The sequence below is a fragment of the Cynocephalus volans genome, chromosome 6 (assembly GCF_027409185.1).
Source record: "Cynocephalus volans isolate mCynVol1 chromosome 6, mCynVol1.pri, whole genome shotgun sequence".
NCBI lineage: Eukaryota > Metazoa > Chordata > Mammalia > Dermoptera > Cynocephalidae > Cynocephalus > Cynocephalus volans.
The window spans coordinates 114,164,398-114,190,170 of record NC_084465.1 but is presented as its reverse complement, the minus strand read 5'-3'; the positions used below and the strand labels follow the sequence as shown (position 1 = coordinate 114,190,170).

At 45.3% G+C, this 25,773-nt stretch overlaps 1 protein-coding gene across 4 annotated transcripts in view; it reads left to right on the top strand.

The window, feature by feature from the left end:
• The first annotated feature begins 4,511 nt into the window (after positions 1-4,511).
• Positions 4,512-25,773, top strand: part of SGF29 (SAGA complex associated factor 29) — a 29,192-nt gene continuing 7,930 nt past the window's right edge. For 2 of the 4 annotated variants that reach the window (XM_063100689.1, XM_063100687.1), the window contains exons 1-2: positions 4,512-4,672; positions 15,000-15,092. In XM_063100689.1, coding sequence (XP_062956759.1) covers positions 15,018-15,092 — 75 coding nt within the window. In that variant the 5' untranslated portion in view covers positions 4,512-4,672; positions 15,000-15,017. The remainder of the gene's footprint in view (positions 4,673-14,999; positions 15,093-25,773) is intronic. The other 2 variants (XM_063100688.1, XM_063100690.1) reach the window with 2 other exon arrangements.

Here is a 25,773-nt window from a genome sequence, read left to right as displayed (position 1 = left end):
AGGTTTCATGCCATCTAGCTGCTTCTGTGTGTGGCCACTTCTGGACAGTGGCCAGATCCTGGGGCGCTCTATAGGATACTGGTCTTCGAAGGTGGAGTTCTGAGGAAGGTCAAGAGGGTCCCAAGGGTGGGTCAGGTGATCTTTGAGTTCTGCTTGGTGGCCTGTCCAATCTGAAACATCACACCGGGACGATGTATTCAAGCAGTCTCCCTGCAGCGTATGAGTGCCTTCCTGGTACCTGGCCCTATGCGCGCCGGTAGGAGAACCCGCTGCGCTGTGGGTGCAGACTTGGCACCCGCCACTGCTGCTGCCCCCTGGCCCCCAGATGGCCAGGACCTCCTGCCGCACGGAGGGAAGCGCACCGTGACATCACTGTCCACCGCCCCCGCCGCCCCCAGGGCTAGTGCGAGCCCACCACCGCCCAGGAGCTGGCGACAGCACATCCATGTTGTTATTATTATATTATTTAAATGTTATTGTCTTTGTAAGAAAATTTATTTTAGTTATTGAAAATATGCCCTGAGGCATGAGATGTGTACCAAACTCTCAATAGTGGTTATATCCCGACTGGGAAATGGAGAACTTTTATTTTCTGCGTTATTGATTCTAGCTCTCTGCCACGTTCGACATTCTCACAATATGTATCTCTTTTATATGCAGGAAAAATGGGCAATTTTTAAGAGTTAATGTGTAAAAAGAAAAGAAAAAAAAAAAAGGCAGAGAAGATGCGTTTCATCCCCTTCCTGCCTTGGACCCCATGCATACTATGCCACCTTCTGGTGGTGATAGGGTTTTCTTAGAGGAAGAAAACCATTAAATCCTGAATAGTTACAATTCCTGCCCCTGCCTGCCATGGTAGGTGAGATCTGGAGGGTGAGCCTTTTGTTTTGCTCAAATGGGTGATAGGTGGGCATGAATTGGGAAAGCCAAGATATGGGGGGCTGGCTTTACCTAGAAGGTGCCTAAAGTCACCATGCAAAACCACAACCCGGAAGGTGGAGAAAGCAAAGAGGAGGGAGAGATGTGAGCTTTGCCCTCAGCAGTGGGACTTGTGAAAGGAAGGATTTGTAAAGGGGATTGTTAGGAAGTTATGCTATGTGACTTACTCTTCAGTGTCCTCAAGAGACCTTCAGTCAAGATGACTGTGACTGTTCAAGGTTTTTTGGAAAGGGATTTCAGATGTGATGCTCTGAGGGGATGCAATTTCAGGAGAGAGCAGAAAGGCCCAGATTTCTTTGCCATGTTGTGGCTTTCCCAGGCAGAGGGAGTGTTCTGGTTGGCTCTACTCTTCAAAGTCTCCCCAAATGACTCGGTGGGCTCGTTTAGACCTCAGTCTCTTGTGAATTGCATCAATGGGTGTCTATCCTGAGAGGTTACTGACACAGTGGAACTTCTGGTCCTGCAAAACTGAGGACCAAATTTTACAGCAGCCACCCCACCAAGATGCTGCCTGCCCCCTGGCCCTCCCTGAGCAGAGATAACACCTTCATTTGCTTTCACTTAACAAATAATTTATGTGATGTGCCAGGCATCCGGATAAATGCTAAAGATACAATGACAAGTACAAAAAATATGAGCCCAGCCTTCAGGGAGCTTATGATCTAAGAAGTGAAGTGTAGAAGAGACATAAATCAAATTGTTACAAACAAATGTAAAATTGTGACATTTATGTTGTCACAATTACAGAGGTCTACATGGTGTTATGACAGATTATAACAGAGAGATTATAATCCTCTATTATAATAGAGGAGATCTGAAGATGAGCAGGAGTCACGGAGGTGAAGAAGAGAGGGGAATGTGCTCCTGGCAGCATTTGAGGAGGCTGGGGGGAGGAGGGACCTAAAGAGGACCAAGGAGGCTGAAGTGGAGAGGCAGGGGGAGTGGCCTGGGAGAGAAGGAGGTGGCACAGGAGACAGGGATGCCAGGACATGAATACATTTGCATTTTTAAAAGATCACTCTGGCTAGAATGGATGAGGGGTACTATTTAAGAAGATTGGCTCAGTTCCACTAGCAGATTTACATCTCAGAGAAATCCTCACACAGGCCACTAGAGGACAGGAATGCATTGTTTGTGGTAGCCAGAAGCTGGAGGCAATTTAGAGGTCCATCATCGTGGGTCCAAATAACCAATATGTGGGGCCAGCCCGTGGCTCACTTGGGAGAGTGTGGTGCTAATAACACCAAGGCCACGGGTTCGGAGCCCTATATAGGGATGGCTGGTTAGCTCACTTGGGAGAATGTGGTGCTGACAACACCAAGTCAAGGGTTAAGATCCTCTTACCGGTCATCTTTTTTAAAAAAAACAAACAAATAACTAATATATTGGTGCCTGCATTGAAATAGTGCATTGTTGTTCTAAGTTACAGGTTAGGTATACACACAACAAGGACAGGTCTTAAAAGCATAGTGCCCAGTGGAAAAAATAAGAAATAGAATGGGGTGTATAGCACAGTGCCATTTAAGTAGATTTATAATACATGCACACTAAACACACGTTTTACAAGGACACTCCCACACACTGTTGGCAAAGGGATGAGGAATGGAGAAAAGGGTTAAAAGGACACAAATATATAAAACAAGAGAGAGGCAGTACAGAACTCAGTGATGATAGTTTGCCATAAAGTAGAAATGGTTAACTCAACTTCAGCACCTGGCATTAAAAAATAGAAAGCTTTGGTCAGAACAAGGTGTTATAACACCACGGCCAAGGGTTCAGGTCCCTGTACCACACCCCCAAAAAAAAGAGAAGGAAAGAAAGCTTTTGCAGTTTAGGCAAGAGCAGAGGCACCTTCGACTAGGGAGGATGTGGTGGAGATGAAAAGTAGATAGATTGTGCTATATGAAAGAATACAAGCATTTTCAACAGTGCCTGATACAAAGTAAAGTGCCCAACAAATATGTTTTTATATTGCACACACTTAGTGGTGGATCGAATATGGGAAGGGAGGGAAAAGGGTGATGTCAAGGATAACCGCTGGGTGCTGGCTCAAGACACTGAGCTGAGTGGGGGTGGAGAAATGAAAACTGAAGACAGATTATTCTTTTGAGAAGTTTAGGTTTGAAGGGGGAAGACAGAGTTATACCTTACATGCGGCCAACACTCAAATACCTTTTCAAAAGTTAATCAAGTAATGCATACATGTTTATTGCAGAAAAATCATAAATTAGAAATAAATTTTAAAAACGCATAGTAAATCCTAAATCTCTCCTGATGAGCAACTAGGGTCAATATTTGACATTCAGGACAAACAGCTCCTAAGATCTTTACAAATGCAAAATTTGTGAAATCCCTTATAGCATAATCTTTATAAAATGCAGGATGTAGAACTGAGACTGGGTAGATGGTTATGCCATTCATTGAGCCAGAGAACACAGAAAGAAATGCAAGCTTGATGGAAGAAAACAATGCATGAAATTTGGCGCTGAAACAGTTTGTGTCGAAGTCTGAAATTCTCTAATGAACAGAAAAATATTGATGGCCTATTACGTCCTAGGCACTGTGCTAGGTACTGGGAACACACAGGTGAACAAAACAGATGATCCAGACTTCATAGAGCTTGCAAGTCTATTAAATAATCCACAAATAAACTTATAGTTGTGGACTTTTGTAGGGGCTACATAAGAATACATATGTACATAAGAATACATAAGATACTAGGACGGCCTTCGATAAATACCATTGTAGCTAAATGTTTGCGTGTGCACATCCTTTTTTTTTTCTTTTTTGTGACCGGTAAGGGGAATGCAACCCTTGGCTTGGTGTCGCCCGCACCATGCTCAGCCAGTGAGCGCACTGGCCATCCCTATATAGGATCCGAACCCGCGGCAAGAGCGCTGCTGCGCTCCCAGCGCCGCACTCTCCCGAGTGAGCCGCGGGGTCGGCCCTGCATGTGCACATCCTTAATACTTTCCTGGGAAGATTACCTAAAAGTACGATTTCTTGGTCTAAAGATCTGCTTGTTTTTAATTTAAAAAATAAAAAGACTTTATTTATTTATTTATTTTTATTTTTTTAATAAAGATGACTGGCAAGAGGATGTTAACCCTTGACTTGGTGTTGTCAGCACCACGATCTCCCAAGTGAACCAACCGGCCACCCCTATATAGGGATCCGAACCCATGGCCTTGGTGTTATCAGCACCGCACTCTCCCAAATGAGCCACGGGCCAGCCCTAGACTTTATTTTTTAGAGAAGTTTTAAGTTCACAGCAAAATTGAGCAGAAAATATACAGTTCCCATATACCCCCTTGGCCCTCCTGCCCTCAACAATCTGCTTGCTTTTCATTTTCTTTCTTTCTCTGTCTCTCTCTCTCTCTCTCTCTCTCTTTGCTTTTTGTTTTAAATAGAGGCTTTGGGGGAATGGGAGAAGACACTGAAAACACAGGAGCACCCTGATTTATTAAATTAAGGTTCAGCTATTTTAAAGTAAAAACTACATTTCCCAAGGGGCAGCGCGGCCCGTCGCAGAAGGACCGCGCATGCGCAGAGAGGTCCTCCGCGCTCGACAAAGCTCATAGAAGGAAAAAAAGCGTGTGTGTTGCTCGTGGTGCCGCGAATCTTCGGGAGCAAATGCGTTATCATCCGCGGGCTCTGAGAAAGCGCTGAAGGGGTGCGCCTGCTGCCACCGTCGCAGTTTCCAGCGCGACGTAGTTGTTTCGACCGAGACTCGGTAGGTGAGGATGGGTCCTGGCCAGGGACCTCCGGAGAAGCGCGGGAATGAAGGGCCGCGGCCCCTCCTTCGCGTCCCCGGCCTCGCTGAGGTGGTTCGCGAGGGGCGGTACGCACGCACCCTGGGAGAAGGGGGCGGAGCTCGGGGAGGGAGTGCCCCGTGTAGAGGGGGTGTGCGCATGCGCCCTTCGGCCCGGGGCAAGGGTGGGAAACCGCTGCGCACTGGGCTAGGCTAGGGGACCGCACGTGGGGTATTCAGGCAGGTGCGAAAAGACGAGGACTGCTGATGGGCCCCGAACTCCAGCTCTTTTTATCATTTGCTCAAAATATGCCCATCTTAACAACAACAAAACAGCCTCCTTAACCCTCCACATACGTACAAGTAATCTCCTCATATGTTGGCTCCCGTTTGCAGCCTAAGGTTTCAGTCTGTACTCACTAGCACTTTTTATCCTCTGAGTCTCTTCTGGACCCGCTGCAGTCAGGCTTTGACCCCCACCACTCCACTGAAACTTCTCTGCCAAAGCCACGTTCAGTGTCAGGTTAGTTCTCAGTCCTCTAGCGGTATTGGATGCAGTGGATCACTTCCCCTTCTTCACTTCGTTTGGCTTGCCGAAAGTTTTCTTCTTCTTCTTCTTCTTTTTTTTTCCCCCTTAAAGATGACAGGTAAGGGACTCTTAACCCTTGACTTGGTGTCGTCAGCACCACACTCTCCCAAGTGAGCGAACTGGCCACCCCCATATAGGGATCCGAACCTACAGCCTTGGTGTTATCAGCACCACACTCTCCCAAGTGAGCCACCAGCCGGCCCTGCACCTCCTCTTAAATGTCTAATGGGCAACTAAACGTGTCCAAAACTGAAATTTTGAGTTTTACCTTTCTTATACTGCACCTTCCCTAGTCTTCCCATTTTTCTAGTTTTTCAAGCCAAAAACCTTTAATTATTCTTGGTGTCTTTTGCATCCCCCCTTTCCTCTTTCTCCATCAGTCTGTTAGCACATATTTATCCTGAGGCTTTCAAGTTTCGCTATTGGATGTCTAATTGTGGCTATTCTCTCTAGCACTTAGTAGGTCCTTTTTGCCTGAGAATTTGCTTTCAGTTTTTTTTTTTTTTTGACATTCTATGTTACTTTGTATACACATTTATCCACTTATCTATTCTGTCCTCTGTGTCTTCTTTAGTGCTTATTTCACCTACAAATAAGTATATGGAACTATTTGTTTAATGTCTGTGTTCCTTTCTGGACTGTTTCCTAAGAGCAAGGCAGGGGCTGTTTGTTTCATTCACTGCTATATATCCTTATGTCTGGCACAGGGTAGGTGCTTCCTAAATGTTATTGAATGAGTGGATTTATTTATTTATTTATTATTATTTTTTTTTTTTCCGTGACCGGCGCTCAGCCAGTGAGTGCACCGGTCATCCTTATATAGGATCCGAACCCGCGGCGGCGGGAGCGACGCCGCGCTGCTAGCGCAGCACGCTACCGAGTGCGCCACGGGCTCAGCCCTGAATGAGTGGATTTATAAAGGGATAATACCTCTTCTCCATAGATGGGAAGTAGATAGTCTGGGTATGTTGGTAGTGACTAAATTATTTATGGGAATGGGGAGGAGAAGATGTTGAATAGCCCACCTCAAGAATTGCTGTAGTGTTTCTAAGCTGAAAGACTGTTTTAAGGGGCTTCCAGGATTCAATTCAGTTTGGCAATCCATTTTAAAGACTAGGTAGATGACAGGCCCTATGCTGGGAATATAAAAATGAATAAAACTACACCTGTCTCCTAAAAGTTTGTAGTCTGGCAGGAGAAACAGGTAAGTGAAACAATTAGTCTCTTGGTGTAAGTGTGACAAATGCAACCTCTCTGCTTCAAAGATGGCACCTTCTAGCTGTGTTCCCACATAGTGGAAGGTGCCGTCTTTGAAGTAGAGAGCAAGACCTCGTGAGACACTGAATCTGCTGGTGCCTTAATGTTTGACTTCCTGGTCTTCAGAACTGTGAGCAGTAAACTTCTCTTATTTATAAATTACACAGTCTAGGGTATTTTGTTATATCAGCCTAAATGGACTGAGACAGAAATTGGTACCAGAAGTGGGGTGCTGCTGTAACAAATACCTGAAAATGTGGAAATGGCTTTGGAACTGGGTAACAGATAGAGGCTGGAAGATTTTTTTTTTTTAAATGACCAGTAAGGGGATCTTAACCCTTGACTTGGTGTTGTCGGTACCATGCTCACCCAGTGAGCTAACTGGCTATCCCTATATGGGATCCGAACCTGCGGCCTTGGTGTTATCAGCACCACGCTCTCCCGAGTGAGCCACGGGCTGGCCCAAGGTTGGAAGATTTTTGAGGTACATGCTATAAAAAAATTACCTTGCCATGAACAGTTCATTAATGATGATTCTGGTGAGGGCTCAAAAGACGAGGAGAACTGTAGAGAACGCTTCAGTCTTAGAGATTATCTAAGAGGGTGTTAACTGAATGTTCATAGAAATATGGACATTAAAGACCATTCTGATGAGGTCTCTGTTATAGGAGACTGGAGGAAAGGTAATTCTTGTTATAAAGTGGCAAAGAACATGACTAAATTAAGTTCATATCCTAGTGCTTTGTGGAAGGTAGAACTTCTGAGCTATGAAATGGGCTATTTGGTGGAAGAAGTATCTAAGCAAAATGTTGATGATGTAGTATTGCTTCTCTGCTTGTAGTAAAATGTGAGAAGAGAGAAATGCATTAAAGACAGAATTTATAATCAAAAGGGAAGCATAACTTAAAGATTTGGAAAATTTCACTCTGGCCATGTTGTAAACAGTGAAAAAAGATGTTTGAAGTGACTACCAAGAGTGTGGCAAGCCATCCTTTGGTAAGGAGATTAGTATGGATTGGTGGAAGCCAGGTTCTATTCATCAAGAAATGGAAGAATGGTCCCAAAGGCATTTTGGAGATCATTGGAGGCTCCCACTCCCATCAGAAGCCCAGAATGCCAGGGCTTTGGGGGCAGAACAGTTTCAAGGCTCTGTTCCTATCACTCTGGTGCAGTGCTCTTGGCAGCCCCAGGTGCAGCTCGGGGCACCCCTCTGAAGAGCACAGATGGTAAACTTTGGCAGCATCAGCATGGTGCCATCTCTGCTGGTGCACAGAATGCATAAGGTGTGGGGCATGGCTACCTCTACCTAGATTCAAAGGATGCTCTGGAGAGCCTCCAACCTAGGCATAGAACTGGCTGCAGGGGCTGGGCCACTACGCTCTGCAGGATAGTCCCTGAGACCCCAGACTGGTAGAGCCACCACCATGCAACTCTAGCCTGTGAGAGCCACAGGCATGTGATTCCAACAAGTGAAAGTTGCTGTGTCTTCTGTGCCCAGCAAAGCCCAAGGGGTGAAGATGCCTAGAGCTATGGAGGCCCAACCCCCACCCCAGTGTGTCCAGAAGGTAGGACATGGGGTCAAAGAAGATTGTTCAAGCCTAAAGATTTAATGGTGTTTGCCCTGTTGGGTTTTGGACTTACTTGGAACCTGTTACCCCTATCTTCTTTCCTATTTCTCCCTTTTAAAATGGGTATGTCTGTTCTGTGCCCATCCCACCATTGTATTTTTGAAGTATATAACACATTTGATTTCACAGGACCACAGCTGGAGGAGAATTTGTCTCAGGGTAGATCATATCTTGAGTCTCACCGATATCTGATTTAGGTGATATTTAGATGAGACTCGGACTTTAGACTTTTGAGTTGATGCTAAAATGAGTTAAGAATTTTGGGGCTATTGGGATGGAATGAATGTATTTTAGATATGAGAAGGACATGTATTTTGGCGGGGGCTAGGAGTATAGTGCTATGGTCTGAAATGTTTGTATTCCCCTAATTTAAATTTTATATGAGGGCTTTTGAATGAGATTAGTACCCTCATAAAAGAGGCCTGAGGGAGCTTGTTCTCCTTTCTGCTATGTGAGGACACAGTGAGAAGGCACCATCTTTAAAGCAGAGAGCAGCCCTCACCAGACACCCAATCTGCTGGTGCCTTGATCTTGGCCTTCCCAGTCTCTGGAGCTGTGAGCAACAAATTTCTGTTTCTAAGTTACCCAGCCTAAGGTATTTTGTTATAACAGCCTGAACTGACTAAGACAGTAAGGATATAAGATTCTGAACCTTTGGGAAGCTGTCTGGGTTGGAGATAGATTTGGGAGTCAGTACCATATGGTTCACAGTTGATGAGGCAGTAGCCTGCAGGAGCCCAAGAAAAAACCTACACTTAAAAGTTTGGGATAATTGATGTGGGAAATTCAAAATAGACCTAACTCGGGCTGGCCTGTGGCTCACTCGGGAGAGTGTGGTGCTGATAACACCGAGGCCACGGGTTTGGATCCCATATAGGGATGGCCGGTTAGCTCACTGGGTGAATGTGGTGCTGACAACACCGGTTAAGATCCCCTTACCGGTCATCTTTAAAAAGACAAAAAACAAACAAAAAAATATATGGACCTAACTGGGGGCTGGGGGTCAGGGCAGGAGAGAGCTGAAGTGTGAAGTGTAAAAAGTATGCAGTTCTTGCTGGGTCCCTGACACAACTGCACAGTGGCAGTTGTTGATGAAAGCAGAGATTTCTGTTCTTGCCTGAGGAGCTTCCAGTCTGGGTGGGGAAGAAAAGATGTACCTACACCCACTGGCTTGAAAGCCAGTTTAGAAAAGTATGTTGGAAAATCCATGCAGGGTCCAGGAATAAGTCAAACAAGAAAAGTTTGGCTTAAGGTTAGTCAGGCAAGGCCCGTCTTGAGCTAGAGGAGAAAGGGCATGCCATCTGACTCTTTGGAGGTGGGAGTGGGTGGGACAGTATATTAGTCCATTTCTGTTGCTTGTAGTAGAATACCTGAAACTGGGTAATTTATAAAGGAATGACATTTATTTCTTACAGTTTTGGAGGCTGTGAAGTTCAAAGACCAGGGAGGACCTTCTTCTGGGTGGGAACTCTGTGAGTCCCATGGCAATCAGGGTGACATGTGGCAAGCAAATGCAAGAAAAAGCTAAGCTTCTCACTCACTCTCCTTATAAAGCCATCAGAACCATGCCCACAATTACCATATGAATAGATCAATCCCTTAACAAGGGCACAATCCTCATGATCCAATCACCTTTGGAAGGTCACACCTTCCAAATATCGTAATTGGATTTCCCACTCTCTTAACACTGTTAACAATGGAGGTCACATTTCCAATACATGAACTTTTGGGGGACACATTTGATCTGTAGCAGATGGGGAAAGCCGTGAGTTTGCGAGGGTAGAGAAGGCAGGCAGAAGGAATGTTAATAAGTAGTGAGAGGCAACATTGGCTCTGCTTCAGGGCTGGATCCCGTCTCACCGCTCCTGCCTGTTCTTCAGACACAGCCCCTGTCTTTTGTCCTTGGACTTTGTCCTTGGGCTTGCTTTCAACGTGCTCCTTCCCCTCTGCCAGCTTACTGGCATTCCTCCACCTGTAATCCTTCTGTCCGCTCTGCTCCCTCGTGCTTCTGTGCTCTGTCTGGTTTCACAGCCCCACCATGAGACATAGTCCTCCATGTCTGCTACTTGCATGCTCCCCTCCTGCAGGTTGGCTTCCATCTCTTCCACTGAAAGTGTTTTCCCAAGGTCCTTGATAACTTCCTAACTGTCAGATTCAAGAGACAACTCTGAGCCCTTCTCTGTGGCATTTGGTATTATTAATCATCACCTCTTGTAACTTTCCTCTGTTTGTGGAGATATAGACTTGAAGATGTCAAAACAGATGCGGGGGAGCTGTGTGGGGGCTGGAGGAGACCTGAGAGTGTGTGGGATGGCAGTCAAGCTCGAGCCCTGAGGAGCAGCAGTGTTCTGAGGACAGGCAGGAGAGGAGGAGCCAGTCAAGGAGGTGGAAGAGGAGCTGGAGGGGAGGTCAAAGGTGAATGCCAGGAGGGAGGCCCTGGAAGCTGGAGGAGGAGGGAGCAGGCACCTGGGCTGAGATGCTGGAGGTCAGGTTGGATGAAGCAGAAAGAGATCTAATGCTTTCCCTGCGGGGGGAATTGGTTCTCTCAATGAGGGCATTTTCACTGGACTGGTGAGGACAGAAGCTAGATAGAAGTGGGTTGAAAAGTAAAATGGAGGTAAGGAAGTTGAAGCACATGCTTGGACAACTCATTTAAGCAGTTTTGCTGTGAAGAGGAACAGAGATGGGTGGGTAGCTCAAGGCAGGTGTGGGGTTCAGAAGCTCTTTTGTTTTTTTAAGGTGGACTCTCCTAAGAATGCTTGTTTGCTGATAAAGTATAGTAGAAAGGGTATCACAGTCCAAAGCGAGACAGGGTCCAGTGTACAAGTGAGGGGCAGGTTTTCCCTCTGTCGGGGAAGGCAGAGGTGACAGATGCTGCTGCGTGGAGCTTGTAGTTTTCATGATGGGAATAAAGTCTCTGGCTTCTCTTCTGAGACATGAAGAACCCTGGACATCAGACCTGGGTCAGAGGGCAAGACCAAAGGTATTGAAGAGAGAGGAGGTTTGATCAGACAGAATCATCAGGGAAGGATAGCTGGATTGCCTGGCAGTATGGTGGGGGCACCTGTGGCTGTTTGTGATAGTGACTATGTGTAAGACCCATGTGTCCAGTTGTGGGGCTTCTGCCAATTCTTATATGCACAGGTGTGGGCATGTGACAGGTGGGCAGTCGGTTTTAGCTAGGATTCCTACTTTAGCAGGAGAGAATACTCTTTTCCATGCTAATCCGCACCTTCCCAGGATCTCTCCACTGAACTCTCATCTTCTGTCTACACCCTCACCTTCTTTGTTGTAGCCCAGTGGGGCTCTTTTCTCCTCTCAGCAGTGGGAATCTCTCAGTGATAATCTCTAGCCTCATCAGTTCCCAAGACTTTAGCAACACCCATATGCTGATCATTCTCAGATTTATCCACTTCCAGTCTCTGATCTAAACTTCAGGTCCATTACTTCATGTGGGCTGGCCATGTGGTTCTAGCTAATGCAGCAAGCCTTTTTAAAAGGGACATGTTCTTTTCTACATGAAAATGCATTATGTAAATTTGCGGGGTTAAAAAGTGTTGCCAAATGTGGGAAAAACAGTGTCACAAGGAAAAAAATAAATTGGACTTCATAAAAATTAAAAACATGTGCTTTCAATGACACAACTCAATAATAAAAGACAAATAACCGAACTTAAAAATGGGCAAAGGGCAGTTCTTCAAAGAAGATATGCAAATAGCCAATAAGCACATGAAAAAATGCTCAACATCTTTAGCCATCAGGGACACACAAATCAAAACCACAGTGAGGGCCGGCCCGTGGGTCACTTGGTAGAGCGTGGTGCTGACAACAGTAAGTCATGGGTTAAGATCCCCTTACCGGTCATCTTTTTTTAAAAAAAACAACACATTGAAATACCACTTCACACCTACTAGGATGGCTGTAACCAAAAAGACAGACAGTCACATATGTTGGCACGGATGCAGAGACATCAGACCCTCATACATTGCTGGCAGGAATGTAAAATGGTTCCCCACCTTGGAAATAGTCTGGCAGTTACTCAGAAGATTAAACACAGAATTACCATATGATCCAGTAATTCCACTCCTAGATATATACCTGGAAAATGAAAACATTATGTCAAAGAAAAACTTGTACACAGGTGTTCATAGCAGCATTATTTGTAATAGCCAAAAAATGGACACAATCCAAGGTCCACCAATTGATGGATTGATGTACAAAAAAATGTAGTATATCCAAACAATAGAATATTATTCAGCAATTAAGTGAAATGCAAATGTAAAGAGACAGAAAGTAGATGAGTGTTTTCACAGGGCTGGGAGGCATGGGATGCACACCTATTAAAAGCGTACAATTCAGTGGTTTTTAATATATTCAGAGTTGCACAACCATCACTACCATCAATTTTAGAACATTTTGATCACTTGGCAAAAAAGCCCCATACCCATTAACAGATTAACAGTTGCTCCCTTTTCTCTCCCAACCCTTCCCCACCCAGATTTTTGTGGATTTTCCTATTCTGGACATTTCATGTAAATGGAAACATGAAATATGTGGTCTTCTGTTTTCAGGATCCATCCATGTTGAAGCATGTGATAGTACTTAATTTCTTTTTATTACCAAGTAATATTCCGTCATATGAATAATACCACACTTTGTGTATCCATATAATTTCTCCACATCCTTGCCAACACTTGTTATGTCTCTTTTTGATTATAGTCATCCTAGTGGGTGTGAAGTGTTATCTCTTTGTGGTTTTGATTTGCATTTTCCTGATGTGGAACATCTTTTCATGTGCTTGTTGCTCATTTGTATATCTTCTTTGGAGAACTGTCTATTCAGATCATTTTTGTATATGGTCTGAAGTAGGGGACCAAGTCCATTCTTTTATTTGTGGATATCTAGTTGTCCCAGTACAATTTGTTGAAAAGACTGTTCTATCCCCCATTGAGTTGTCTCAACACCCTGTTGAAAATAAGTTGACTATGGAGTTTATTTCCGGTCTCTGGATTCTATTCCATTGATCTAGATGTCTTTCCTTAATGCCAGTACCATACCATCTTGATTACTGTAGCTGTGTAGTGAGTTTTGTAATTGGGAAGTGTGAGTCCTCCCACTTTGTTTTTTCATTTTCAAGATTGTTTTTGGTCTCTTGAATTTCCATATGAATTTTAGGATGAAGCTGCATAGAAGCTAGCTGGGATTTTGATAGATTTTGATAGCTTGCATTGAATCTATTGATTATCAATTTGTAGGTAGGACTTGACAATATTTAATCTTCTGATCCATTAACATGAGATGTCTTTCCATTTATTTAAGCCTTAATTTCTTTCAACAATGTTTTGTGATTTTTAGAGTAAAAATTTTGTACTTCTTTTGTTAAATTTATTCCTAAGTATTTTAATCTTTTTGATGCTATCATAAATTAGGTTGTTTTCTTAATTTCATTTTTGAATTGTTCATTACAAGTATATAAAAATAATAATTGATTTTTGTCTGTTTATCTTGTATCCTGTGACTTTGCTCTTAGTTCTAACCTTGTTATTAGTTCTAACAGTTGTTTAGTGGGTTCCTTAGAGTTTTCTATATACAAGTTCATGCCATCTGCAAATAGAGATAGTTTTACTTCTTCCTTTCCAATCTGGATGCCTTTTATTCTATTTTATTGCCTAATTGCCCTGGCTAGGGCCTCCAGAACAATGCTGAATAGAAGTGATAAGAGCACAACCTTGTCTTATTCCTGATCTTAAAGGAGAGCTTTCACTCTTTCACCATTAAGCTGTGGGTTTTTCATAGATGCCCTTTATCAGGTCGAGGAAGTTCCTCTCTGTTCCTGGTTTATATATTTCCTCTTATTTTATCCAGTATAGCTTTATCTTTAGGCATATTCCCATTTTCAACTAGTCATAACATACTCTTTTTATTACATTTTATTGTCTTTTTATTCTTTTTCTAATTACTTTTTTTTGTACAAAAGCATTTTATTTTCACCAGAATACATTCATCACACCTTGAGTGAGATATTTTTTAGTAGTTGATTTCTCTTCCCTCTACAGTAAGAACGTAACAGTGCTTTATGACTTGGAACGTGTCTTCATATAGAATCTTATTAGAATCTCCCAAAATATAGCAGTGGTGATGCCCATTTTACAGATTAAAAAATGGAGACCAGACAACTTGAATCATCTGTCAGGATATTATCAGCAGAGCTGGGGCTCAGGATGCTGCCTTTGGAAGGCACTTAACAAATACTCCTTGACTTGGCTGAATACGTTGAATACAAATATATCACTGGAGTGAGGCAGAATTCCAGGACAACTTGCCATTTTATTAGTTTCTTAGGGCTGCAAAACAAATTACCACAAACTGGGAGGCTTAACACAAGAGAAAAGTATTCTCTCACAGTTCTGGACGCCAGAATTCCAAAATCAAGATGTAGCTTGGTTCCAAAATCAGGGGTTTGTTCCTCCTTGGGGGCTCAGAAGGAGAATATGTTCCATGCTTCTCTTCCAGCTCGTTGGGTGGTTGCTGGCGATTCTTAGTATTCCTTTGCTTACAGCTGCATAACTCCAGTCTCTGTCATCAGATGGCTGTCTTCCCTCTCTGTGTCTCTTCTCTTCTTATAAAGACACCAGTCATACTGGATTAAGGGTCCACCTTACTCCAATATGACCTCATCTTAATGTACTTCTTAATTACAGCTGCAAAGACCCTATTTCCAAATAAGGTCACATTCACAGGTATCGAGGCTAGGACTTCAGTGCGTCTTTTGAGGGGTCACCATTCAACCCACCACAGCCACTAACAGAGTTCTCTGCTGTTCTCCCTCCCCCAGCAGCACTGGTTGTATACCATGGCCCTCGTGTCTGCTGATTCCCGCATTGCAGAACTTCTTACCGAGCTCCATCAGCTGATCAAGCAAACTCAGGTGACAATCCACAGCCCTCCACTTCTAGAGGGAGCATGGACTGTAATGCTGAGATCTTGAGGGGTGGGGATATGGGTTGTGTTCAGGGAAACTGGACATGCAGGGACCAAGATGATGTAATGAAGGTCCCTCTCAGAAGGGAATTTGAGGTATGACTGCCATTCCCATTAGATTTTCTGTCACGTACAGAATCTCATGAGTTTTTTGTTTAACAGCTCTATTGAGAGATAATTCGCATACCATACTATGCACCTATTTAAAGTGTACAACTCAATAGTTTTTAGTGTATTCAGAGTTGTGCAACCATCACCACAATCATTTTCAGAAAATTTTTATTCCATGACAGAAATGCTCCACACCCATTAGCAGTCACATCCCTTTTCCCTCCACCCCTGTACTCCAGGTAAACAAAGACATGCTTTACCAGGCAAGATTTTCCAAGGATTTAGAGGTTATCTCCCAGGAGCTGGCTAAGGGTCAAACCTTTTTTGTAATGTGCAGTGTTTGGACAACCCAGGCCTGCTGCACAGGCTGCCCTCCTGGCTGTTGGCCTAGGCTCTCTTACAGCACAATAATCATATTTGTCTGAGCATCTATATTTAGCATAGCATTTATATAGCAGATAGAGTAATACCATCAATATGAATATGCTTAACAGTTGGAGGAGCAAGTGTGGGGTAGAGATAGACTTAAAGAAACAACTAAGGGCTGGCCGGTGGCTCACTTGGGAGAGCATGGTACTGACAACACCAAGTCAAGGGTTAAGACCCCCTTACCAGTCATCTTTAAAAAAAAAAAAAGAAAGAAAGAAACAACTAATCTGTCCTGTAAAGCCCTTACACACATTTTCATATTTTTGTTCCATTTTGATTACTTCATCCCCCCCCACCATCTTCCACTGTTTGTACCTTATGATAAATTTGCATAAAACTGTTTAGTATAGATATTAGCTGATGGCTAGCTAAATACAGTTCTTCCTCAGGCTAGTCATTTTCCATCAGTATTAAATTCTGAGGAGGCTTACGTTTGGTCATCAATATCAGTATTATCATAGGACTCATTTACATAGGGTATTTGAATCTTACCAGCAGTACCAGCATGCAGTACCTTATTGCACTGTGGTCATGGTGAAATTCAATTTCATTACAGAACAGATTAGCAAGAATTATGAAGGTATTTGTTATGCTTTCCCAACAGAATCAGCCCCTGCCCAGATATCAGATATTACCATGGATGGGCATCATTACAATCATGATTCAGTTATTTCTGGGTTCCACCTGAGTTGGGGATAAAGCCAGTCACCGTGACTTATCTCACAGGCTTTTACCAAGACTGGTTCCCATCATGTGCTGTTACATAGCAGGGCCCACCTACCTCCTATGGGGAGGACACACAGAATAATTCCTATCGCTGCTAACTATACTTTAGGATATGTCTTATTTTGATCTATTCTTGGGTCAAGGGCAGTCATGGTGCATTAATGTAAATTACAGTCCCCTAGAGGACTTCCATAGGTTCGAGGTCCATACAATTCTCATAGGTGTGCCCCTTGGGCTTCTGCAGCTAGGATGGAGGGCCATGCCTCATGGCTACTCTGGCCCCTGTTTGTATTAAAATAGCCCAGAGGCCCTGTTGGATCAGGGTACAAGCCCTTACCCAGCAATGGATGGGCCCTGGAATTACCCAGCATAATTTGTTGGACCTGCATCATCTTTCTAGACTGACACTATTTCTTGCCATCCTCCTAGAAGGAAACTCACTTTAATCTGCTTATTCTAATTAACAAATCTTTTTCTTCTGAATGCTGCTCCTAATTAAACATGAATTCAACTTGCCCCACAGTGCACAGACCCACACCTACCTTTCCTAAAGCCTTTCTGTCTATGGGCCAGTGTTGTTTACTCCGCCCTGCATGTTGTTACCATTGTGTATTCATGGCCTGGGTGCAGTTAGGATAAACTTTTTTTTTTTTTTTTAAATGATGACCGGTAAGGGGATCTTAACCCTTGACTTGATGTTGTCAGCTCCACGCTCTCCCAAGTGAGCTAACCGGCCATCCCTATATAGGGATCTGAACCCACGGCCTTGATGTTATCAGCACCATGCTCTCCCACATGAACCATGAGCCAGCCCCAAGGATACATATTTTGTACCCAAAAATATGTGGTGCCCCTTACTAGGGTTAGATGAGTGGTGGTCTCAACTAGATGTAACGTCTCCCGAGTATACCATATGGCCTCCCATAATCTTCTTTGTCTTGGGTGGGGCTATTCCCCAGGGGAATTGGGACCATGTGATGCCTACTGCTTTAATCCTATCATAAACCCACTTTTTTGTATTCTTTGTGATAGCTTTTCATTCCCAAATACAAGCGTGATACGTATTTGTGCCTGTAGCACACTGTGGCATGTTGGGCATGCCACTGCTGTATTTTGTCCATTATAACCAGGGACCTCTCCAAGCATTCAGTCATCTGGGTTTGTAGTTACACAGTGATCAGTCTGCTGGCAGTTGTACATCACACAGTCTGATGGCCCAGGAGGTAGTATTTCCTAGAGACATCTTCCTAAATGAGAGCCTCTGTAGTAGATGTAACTTGAAAAATAAGAGTCAAAAGATACTGGCACACGTATTGCCAAGTGAAAGAACCCGGTCTGAAAGGTGTGATTCCAACTAAATGACATTCAGAAAAGGCAAAATATAGAGATGATAAAAAGATCAGTGACTGCACGGACCTTGGGAGGGATGGGAGCATGTTTGGGAGGGATGAGTAGGTGGAGCACAAAGGGTTTTTAGGGATGTGGAACTATTCCGTATGACACCGTAATGGTGCATTTGTCAAAACCCATAGAACTGTGCAGCACAAAGAGTGATCCCTAATGTAAACTCTGGGCTTTAGGTGATAACAGTGTATCAATATTGGCTCATCAATTGCAACAGACATATCAAATTAATGCAAGATGCTAACAAGGGGAAATTTCAGAGGGAGAGTAGGTACATAGGAATTCTATACTCTGCTCAAATTTTCTGTAAACCTAAAACTGCTCTAAAAATATTTAAATTATTTTAAAATTTTAAAATAAAGGGAAGAAAAGATACTGCATATTACTGGAGTTCCATTGAGTTATCAACAATTAGTCCAGTTTATCATCAGACCATGTAACCAGAATGTCTCTCAGGGATGCCACTCAGGCATGCAGGCTTCCATTTGACCCTGTCAGGTTCTAAGAGCAGGAGCGGTCTTGGCAGACATATTGGCTTCACCCTTACAAGCATCTGATATAACTGAATTAAGAGACAATGTTACTCTCTTGCCCTGGGCCTCTCTTGAAGTATTAATAGAATATTGGATTTCCATCATCGTATAACCCATTTATTCACTCTTTTATCTTGGCTTCTATTTCCTCTTCTTTCCATTTCTCCTTCTTTTCATTTCTCATTGATTTTTACCCACAGTTTTCCACCTTTGGAAGGGATATTAGGTTGAGCCACTGTGCTGGTATAGATTGCCTGCAGCAACACTAGTCAGCAAGTGTCATCCCCTGCTTAGTCCATTCCCATTCATATAGCATAGGGTTACATAGGTACACGCTCGTGGGCTATCTTGACCTCTATGTAATACAGCTATATTCACTGTTAGTCCCACTTTGCCAGATGGGGTGCTTTAGTTCATTTGTGTTGCTATAACAGAAATACCTGAGACTAGATAATTTATAAAGAAGAGAGGTTTATTTGGCTTATGATTCTGGGACAGCTGCATCTGGCATGGGCCTCAGGCTGCTTCTACTCATGGTGGAAAGTGGCAGGCAGCCGCTGGGTACAAGCAGATCACATGGTGAGAGGAAGCGAGAGAGAGGAAGCAAGAGAGAGAGAGAAGGTGCCAGGGTCTTTTTAAGCAACGAGCTCTTGCGGGAACTAATAGAGTGAGAACTCACTCATTAATCCCCCCTCCCCCAGGGAGAGCATTAATCCATTCATGAGGGATCTGCCCCCATGACTCAATCAGTTTCCAACACTGCCACATTGGAGATCAAATTTCCACATAAGTTTTGGAGGGGACAACACATCCAAACTCCATCATGGGGTAAAGGCATCCCCCAGGCACTTGCAAATTCTTACATAAAGGTCAAAAGGTATAGTGACAAATTCTTGCTTAGGGATCATCCCTGCTTCTAGCATCTGCACACGAATTTGAGGATGAGTTTTTCAGTTTCTGCAAAGAAGTCAGTTGGAATTTTGATGGGTGAAAGGAAGAGTCGACACCAGTTGACGATCCACCGGAGAGAGCCCGTTTATTAGGCAGCACACACACACATATATAGGGCTTTAAGGGGAAAGCTTATTGGCTTAAAATACAATCCCTACTTAGCATACCGCATGGGGTTTGCGGGGGAGCTGATTGGTGTGTAATTCGCGCCGGTGGGAAGGAGAATACCAGCGCCATGATGGGGTGTGGCCGAGAAGGGCTTATGTGATGGGGTGTGATCCCTTGGGGCATTTGGGTCCCTACATTCCTCCCATTTTCTTGTTTTAGGAAAGGGGACGTTGAAGTCATCGAGCTACTTCCTGCTGAACTGGGGCGTTGTGGGGGGGGGCAAAAGGAGGAAGGTACATAAATACCCATTATGAAACCCCAAAGGAGGGTGGAGAAACAAGTAATTTCAAAAGGGGAAAAGTCCATAAATGTTCCTTGAAGCCACAAGTCGAATATGCACCGGCACCGGTTCCATTCTTCGTAGTTGGAGACTGGAGGGAGCAGCCAGGTGTCGGTGGCGAGGGCGTGTAGGAATGCGTTTCTTCTGTAAGGTGGTATCTCTTCAGCATTGGCTGAGGTGCTCACGAGATGAGGCGGGGGGTTCATCGGTATCTAGGAGCTGGTAGTTTCTAAGCAAAAGCTGGTTAAAAGCCTGATTAGAAATTTTTCCCACTTGGGCTTGAAGAAACCTAATGATACAGGGCAAGAAAAGGCAGGTTATGAGGATAATGATTAGAGGTCCCAAAATGGGCCAAATCCAAGTTAGGACAGGGCTTAAGATAAAGGAGGAAAAGGGGTTAGAACTGGATGTGGTTCCTAGGCTGGAAGCCAAGTCGGTGAGTTTGATGATGTTTGTTTCTACTAGACCAGATTCATTGATATAATAACAGCATTCTTCCCTAAGGAAGATGCAAGTACCTCCTTTTTCTGCAGTGAGGAGGTCTAGTGCTCTGCGGTTTTGGAGGGTGACCTGAGCTAAAGAGGTGATCTGTCTCTGTAGAGAGGAAAGAGATTCGGCAGTGGAAGTCAGAGCCCCTTCAAGTTTAGCATTTATGTCTTCGACCGCCCATAAACTGTGCCCTAAGGCTCCTACCGACAGGCTGGCTCCGACCGCTGATGTTGTTAAGGAAATACCGACCATGATTGGGAGGAAGGCGGCCCTTTTTTGTCTTGAGGGTGGGTGAAGAAGATAGAACAGTTCTGAATTGGAGTACAGAGTGAGTTGAGGGACAATGGTGACAAGAAGGCATGGGACAGTAAGATTAGGCAGGATGGAGGTAGAGAGGATTCCATTGCACCAGAAGAAAGTGCCTGGTGGGGCGTAGGTGTGGTTATGAATGGTTGTGTTAAGATTACAATAAGACGGGGGAGAAGTTAGGGAGGAAGAGCTTCCGATGAGACAGTGACGGGGCAACAGAGTATTGTTGTCTTTGTCGTTGGGCTCCCAGAGAGGGACGCCCGGAAGGTTAAGGTGTTCTGGTGGTGGGGAGGAGGTAGCATTGAGAGGAAGGGAATCATTTAAGGGGACGGCCGCCAGGAGCGGTCATATGAGAGAGGCGCAAAGAAAACAATTTTCGGGAGAGAGAGCCAGCGAGGTGTGGTTGAAAAAGATGAGTGTTTCAGAAATGATTTGTTGCCAGGTGTAAATGGATACCTGGCAGGGCAAGTTTAGCAGCGGTCGGACTGCAAAGGATGACAGGACATGGGCCTTCCCACTTAGAGGTTAGGGGGGTTTTGGGTTCTGGGGAAGTGTAGAATGCTAATTGGCCTGGGCTGAGTGAAAGGTTATTTTTGGAAAGTGATGGATCTGGAAGTAGCCAGTCCTGGTGCTTCCATAATTCGGTGTGAAGGTGGGAGAGCAAAGGTAAAGCCATGGCGGGTGGTATGGGTCCTTCAGTTGCTGTGATCCCCGGGGGTAGGAGGGGCCTACCATACATGACTTCAAAAGGGGAAAGATTGGAGGGCCTCTTTGGGAGAGCTCTGGCCTTGAGTAGAGCGAGAGGTAGAAGACGGACCCAATCAAGGTGTAATTCCAGAGATAATTTAGTTAGTATGTCTTTTAAGGTTCTGTTGGTTCTTTCTACCTTTCCAGATGCCTGAGGTCGGTAAGGGCAATGTAGGTGCCAGGGGAGAGAGAGTGACTGGGAGAGTTTTTGTACTATCTGGGCGGTAAATTCAGGTCCATTGTCAGATTGAATGGAAGTAGACGTCCCAAATCGTGGGATGATTTGGGAAAGGAGAATCTGGGCTACGGTGGAGGCCTTTTTATTGGATGTTGGGAATGCCTCCACCCATCCTGAAAAGGTATCAACAAACACCAAGAGGTATTTGAGGCGCCAGACAAAAGGCATGTGTGTAAAATCGACTTGCCAGTCGGCTGCGGGTGTGAGACCTCTGGCCTGGTGGGAGGGGTATGGCCCAGGTTTGAGAGGGGTGTTAGGATTGGTACGCTGGCAGATTGTGCATGAGGAGGAGATTTTTCATAAGAGGGCTTTGTCAGATGGGGTGATTAAGAAGAAGGCCTGTAAAAACTGGGATAAAGCTTGGGGGCTAGAGTGAAACAGGTCATGGAGCAAGTGAAAGAGAGAGGACTTATCATCATTAGGCGGTTGGGGCTGAGAGGGTGTCTGTGAACCCTGGGAGCTGTAAGGAAGAATGGGAAGTTGGTTTTGTGTCTGTGGGTGCCTTGCCGCAGTGCGTGCAATGAGGTCAGCCTTACAATTCCCGCGAGTGATTGGGGAATCGTCCCTCTGGTGGGATCTGCAATGAATGACTCCTAATTTACAAGGTAAATGGGATGCCTCCATTAATGTGGAGATTAAAGCTGAGTTGGTGATTGTGTTACCCTTGGTGTTAAGCAGACCGCGTTCTTTCCATATGGCGGCATGAGAGAGAAGTATATGAAAGACATATTTGGAGTCCGTGTATAAGTTAAGAGTTTTTCCTTCAGCTAAAACGCAGGCTTGCGTGGCAGCGATAAGTACAGCCTGCTGGTTGGTAGTATCCCTGGGTAAAGCTTGGGCTTCTATAACCGAATCAAGGGAGATTATGGCATAACCTGTGTAATGAGTGTTTCCTTCCTTGAATGAGGATCCATCCGTGAACCATGCGAGATCAGCGTGAGACAGGGGCCCCTCAGTGATGGAAGAGCGGTAAGGTATGAAATTCTGAAGGCTTTCTACGCAGCTGTGCAAAGGCGTGTTGGGGGAATCTGGTATAGGCAGTAGAGTAGCCGGGTTTAGGGGTGGGCAGGTATTGAAGGATAGGGCAGGATTTTCCAGAAACGAGGATAGGAGGGTTAGAATTCTGGAAGGTGGGAGGGAGTCGAGAGCCTTATAGGTAGGGAGGTCTTTAAGGTGATGTGGTGAGAGAATGGTGAGAGGTGCCCCAAATGTTAATTTGGATGCCTCCTTATGCAGCAACTGCCCCGCTGCTAGGGCTCTTAGATAGGGTGCCCAGCCTTGTACAGTGGGGTCTAACTGTTTTGATAGGTATGCTACAGGGGCAAAGGAGGAGCCATAATTCTGTCCTAGGACGCCTAGAGCTTGTCCCACATTTTCATGAACATAGAGGAAAAAGGGGTTAGTTAGATCAGGGAGATGAAGTGCAGGGGCCATTAGAAGGGCCTGCCGAAGCTTGAGAAAAGGGCGCTGAGGTGAGGAGAGTAAAGGTTCTTCAGGAGGACCCTTACTCATATTATAGAGAGGTCAGGCTAGCAAAGAGAAATTGGGGATCCATGCTCTCAAATATCCGGCTAGACCCAGGAAAGATAGGATTTCTGTTTTGGTTTTGGGGATGGGCAGGTCAGTAAGAAGCTGTTTCCTGTCCAGGGTGATTTCCTTCTTTCCCGGGGAGAGGAGAAAACCAAGGTAGGTTACAGATGGCAAGGAGATTTGGGCTTTGGCGGGGGACACTCGATATCCCTTACCCGCTAGGAAGTTAAGCAAATGGGCAGTGTCAGCTTGGGATTGTTCCCATGAAGGACTGCATAGAAGGAGATCATCCACATATTGTAATAAGGTGGACTCTGGATGGTTTAAGTGAAAAGATTTGAGGTCCTGTGCTAGGGTCTGCCCGAAAATATGAGGGCTATCCCGAAATCCCTGTGGCAGGACCGTCCAAGTGAGTTGTTCGGAGTGGCGGGAATGGGGGTCGGTCCATGTGAAGGCAAAAATGTCCTGAGTATCGGTTTCCAGGGGTATGGAAAAGAAGGCATCCTTTAAGTCCAAAACCAAGAAATGAGTAGAGGTCGCTGGGACCTTGGAAAGAAGAGTGTATGGATTTGATACAAGGGGATGAATGGGAATGACAGCGGCATTAACAAGACGGAGATCTTGGACGAGACGAAAGGTGCCATTAGGTTTTTTTACAGCGAGTATGGGAGTATTGAAAGGGGAGCGAGTGGGACGGAGATACCCTTTAATAGGTCCTGAATGATGGGACTTAACCCGAGGAGGGCTGCTGTGGTTAATGGATACTGAGCCTGGCAAATATATTTGGAGAGGTCTTTTAGTTTTATGTGTACGGGGGAACACTGGGCCAGAGCGGGGCTGGCAGTGTCCCAAACTGTGGGGTTAACAGGGTGCGTCAGGATGGGTAAGGACTTTTTTGGAGGGGTGGAATTAGTAGGATCTTGGGCTTGAACTAGCGCTAGGAGGAAGGAAACGGGGGAAGAGAAAGAGGACAGGGGCAAAGTAATGGAGGCTTGAAGTCGAGATAGAATGTCCCGACGCAACAAGGGGACGGGGCATTGTGGCATGACTAGAAAGGAATGGGAGAAAACGGATTGAATGCCTTGAAGGCAGCAGGTTAAAAGAGGGGTTTTTTGGGGAAAGATTTGTTTACCTCCTACCCCGACTATAGGAGAGCTGCTGGAGGTGGTGGGGCCTTTATATTCCCTTAAGACCGAAAAGGTGGCTCCAGTGTCCAGGAGGAAAGATATTGAGTGGCCGTCCACAACCATGGATACCCTGGGCTCCTGCTTTGTTATAGAGATGGTCGGGAAGGGCCCACGGCTCCGTCAGTCCTCCTCAGCGAGGCCCACCATAGGTGGTGTCCACGGTTCGGGGGACTGTGGGGCAGTTGGTCCCTCACCCCTTTGGGCGAGGGGGCAATCAGATCCCCAATGTCCCTTCTTTTTGCATTTTGGACAAGGAGTGGTGGGGGGCCTGGGGGTGGGGCAAGCCTTTGCCCAATGCCCTTCCTTTCCACATTTAAAGCAGGCTCCAGGTGGAGGCTTAGAGGTGGAGGCTGTGGGACGGCGCCCAGGGGGTTTGATAAGCTGGGCCAACATCTGGAAGTTGGCGTGGTCGACCTTTTGTTTTCGACGTTCCTTTTCCTCCTCTCGATTATGAAAGACTTTGAAGGCCACTGACAGGATTTCGGTCTGAGGGGTTGCAGGACCCTGCTCTAATTTTTTAAGTTTAGTTTTAATGTTGGGGTAGGATTGGGCCAGGAAATAGGTCATAAGGACATGCCAGCCGTCTTCTGAGTTGGGGTCTAAGTTAGTGTATTGTTGAAAGGCCTGAGTTAATCTATTGAGGAACTCGGAGGGAGTTTCCTCCTTTTTTTGGACAATTTCTTGAATTTTTTGGAAATTGACGACCTTGTGAGCCGATTTTTTGAGGCCAATTATTAAGCAAGAGGCAAAACGGTCTCGAGCCTGGATTCCCTGGGCTGTGTTCTAATCCCAATTAGGTTCCTGTTCTGGGACTGCTTGGGGGCCTGGCGGGTGATCCGGATTGGTACGATGGGTGTCAGTGGCATGGGTTTGGCCTGTATCCCAGACCCTGCGGCGTTCCTCAGGGAGGAGGGTATTGGCTAGGAGCATGAAGATGTCATGATGTGTGAGGCTGTAGGCCTGCAGGATCCATTGGAATTCTTTAATGTAGGTGGTAGGGTCGGTAGAGAAAGAGCCTAGTCTTTTTTCTAATTCTGTAAGGTCAGCTAGGGAAAAGGGAACATGGACCCTAACTACTCCTTCAGCCCCAGCTACCTCATGTAGTGGGGCGATTGTTGAAGGGGCGGGGGGAGGACCTCAGGAACGGGTGAAAGGGGGGCTTAGTGGGTCAGGGGTAGTTGAGGGTAAAGACGGGGGAGTGGATGGCGCTGGAGGTGCAGGAGGTGACGTGGATGATGGGGGAAGAGGAGCGGACGCTGGAGGCGCTGGGGGAGGAGGAAGTCGGTAGGGTGGGGGTTCATCAGCAGGGTCGAAGGTGGAAGGATCGAGGGGTGACTGTGAAGAGGGTTTACAGGCTAAAAGGACTTGAGAGGGAGCACAGGAGGATCAGAGGGCGGGGTTCTGAGCCAAGAGGCGAAAAGCCTTGATGTAGGGGATCTCCTTCCATTTTTTTAGGCGCTGGCAGTAGTTAAGAGGTTGCGTAGAATGTTAGGATCTAATGTGCCCTCAGGGGGCCATGTGTTTTG